We start from the raw sequence: 2,328 nt of genomic DNA, 5'->3' as shown, positions 1-2,328 counted from the left end.
TATATATATATATATATTCATACACTTACACATGTGTACATTCTACAAGTATTGAAACTCGCACCTACCCGAAGTTTCTCCGCCTCATGCCCATCGGTCTTGGACGGCGCATCGGCTTTTTTGAATATCCTGCAACGCAGAAAAATATATTAAAATAAACGAAACCATTTTGAATATACCCCTCCGGCGCAAGGTTTATATGATAAAACCCTCAGAGAGAGAATATAAACCATTGCAGGGTATTGCACTGAGTAAACATCTGTGTATATAAATAAAAAATATCTCAATCGAGACGATCTCTGGCTTGAAAATAAAAGAATAATAATAACGTAAAATGACTTGAAATCGCTTGCAATATAGATAAACCATTCCATCAGGTTTATAACGGTGCACGCTGCCACTATATCTTACATCACCTATTCATTTAGGGTTAAAGCGCCCATACAGGGCTTTAGGTCACACACCCCCCCTATATTACATATCACAAGAAAACTAAAACCTTGATATGTGCGTGTGACGTGCTTTTAAGATATATATATATACAAGGCACTAAAAAAATAGTTCTATTAAAAGAGCATACCAGAAGTCATCCTGTGGGGCGAAGCTAACCCTTCGTCCGGCAGATTTCCTACGCAAGCAGAAGCATAAACGAGTTTAAGAATAGATTCACGGGGTTTATGAGTGCAAGTTTTACAAGTTTAATCAGTTTTATGCGTGTGAGTTTTCAAGTCAGGGTTGTATTCAGCTGAGACTTACGATACTGTGTGTGATATATACGACACTGTGTGTGTTATGTATGACACTGTGTGTGATATGAATGACACTGTGTATGATATTAAGGACATAAAGTGATGTTTGAATGGTCTGAGCACCCAACCAGTCCGTGGGGTATCATGCTATATCAAGCTCTACACCCATCCAGAGAATGAACAGTTAAAAGCTGTATCGTTGCCATAGCAACGACCATCAAGTTGAAGCGATCTATAGCACACAGGCACAGAGAAGCACGACACGCAAGGAGATACATACATCACCATACACGTTCCTATATGTTGTTATTGTTTCCATGAGATCCTTTATTGTATTCCTATTCATCTCTGGTGTAGTAAACATGTGAGTATCTTCTACAGGAGAGAGTGTACTATCCCAATCGCCTGGTATGTCTGGTTGAGATCAGGCACGTAGTACTATACACACACGACTGTGTACGCAAAGTAGGCAGCCATCGTTCTGTTTCGATACTCAACTAGTGCAAAAGTACCTTTGCATACAACGTGGATGTGTTATATGTAGCTAAGTGGTAGGTAGACGTACGGTAGGTAGACATACCCTGCACTTGCATTCCCTAGTGAAAAAGGAAAAGCACACAACACACAACTAGAAAGACACACAGGAGATACGCCGCATACTTTTTCCTATCGCGCGCGTCTGGTGTGTTGCCGTTAAGTTCACCCAGGGCAATCGACCGGCGCGAATTAGGAGGCTTCAGAATCTAAAAATAGAACAGGTGGCATAGATGTGTCAGATGCATTCAAGGCTTGGACTATGACCTATGTACATGATATATATATATATATATAGGGACATTTACAGCCTGTCGGGTGCGGTGTATGTGAATTAGAGGTAATCCCGCAGCTCGTGACTAGCGCACGCACTCTGTGTAGAGGAACAGTGCACATCACATAGATGTCTGCCGCACAGCATCGACGTACGCATCCTTCGGGAACAGATAACAATACATATCTATATACGTACATGTATAAATCGAATACATGCCATACGTATCTATACATGTGTGAGATTTATAGATGATATACATATTCATACATGGTTGCGAAAATTAGAAACATATAGAAAGTACATACAGAGCTGCGCCGATTCCTCTTCTCGTCCGGTGCTCTAAGCTTGAGCGGGTGGTTGCTATGGAGATGGAGTTCAGAAAGTGTTAGGATTTGATACGATACCCGTGCTTTGTGCTAGATAAACAAGAGCTACCTTATGATAGGTCTCGAAAGTTTAGCACAGAACAAGCAAGACCATGCCTCGTTAGAAGCTTTTCATACTATTTACATGTACGAGATATACGCACAGTACTTTGACATAGACGTTTACGAATGCAAGTGAGTGCTTTTGTTGTTCCTTGTCTGGCTATTGGTTTCGTTACCTATTTGTGTACATAATGGGGCTGGAATTCGAAGACATATCGTATAGTACTATATACGCGGAAAAGAGCAACTACGGCGACATCTATATGTGCGCGAGGATGTATACGGAACCATCATAACAGAAAGCAGAAAGCATGAATTGTATTCCCTCATATATATATAC

The 2,328-nt window shown here is 40.8% G+C and overlaps 1 protein-coding gene across 1 annotated transcript in view; it reads right to left on the bottom strand.

Annotated features, from left to right (window-relative positions):
- Positions 1-2,102, bottom strand: part of SARC_01058 (hypothetical protein) — a gene marked incomplete at both ends in the record, with an annotated part of 3,866 nt that extends 1,764 nt beyond the window's left edge. Inside the window, 4 exons of the mRNA XM_014305223.1 lie at positions 69-129; positions 1,410-1,492; positions 1,866-1,920; positions 2,095-2,102. Coding sequence (XP_014160698.1) covers positions 69-129; positions 1,410-1,492; positions 1,866-1,920; positions 2,095-2,102 — 207 coding nt within the window. The remainder of the gene's footprint in view (positions 1-68; positions 130-1,409; positions 1,493-1,865; positions 1,921-2,094) is intronic.
- Positions 2,103-2,328: the final 226 nt, after the last annotated feature.

Source organism: Sphaeroforma arctica, assembly GCF_001186125.1.
Source record: "Sphaeroforma arctica JP610 unplaced genomic scaffold supercont1.39, whole genome shotgun sequence".
In the NCBI taxonomy this organism is placed as follows: Eukaryota; class Ichthyosporea; order Ichthyophonida; genus Sphaeroforma; species Sphaeroforma arctica.
Note: the sequence above shows the minus strand (reverse complement) of the source record. Positions and strands in the feature narration are given on the sequence as shown.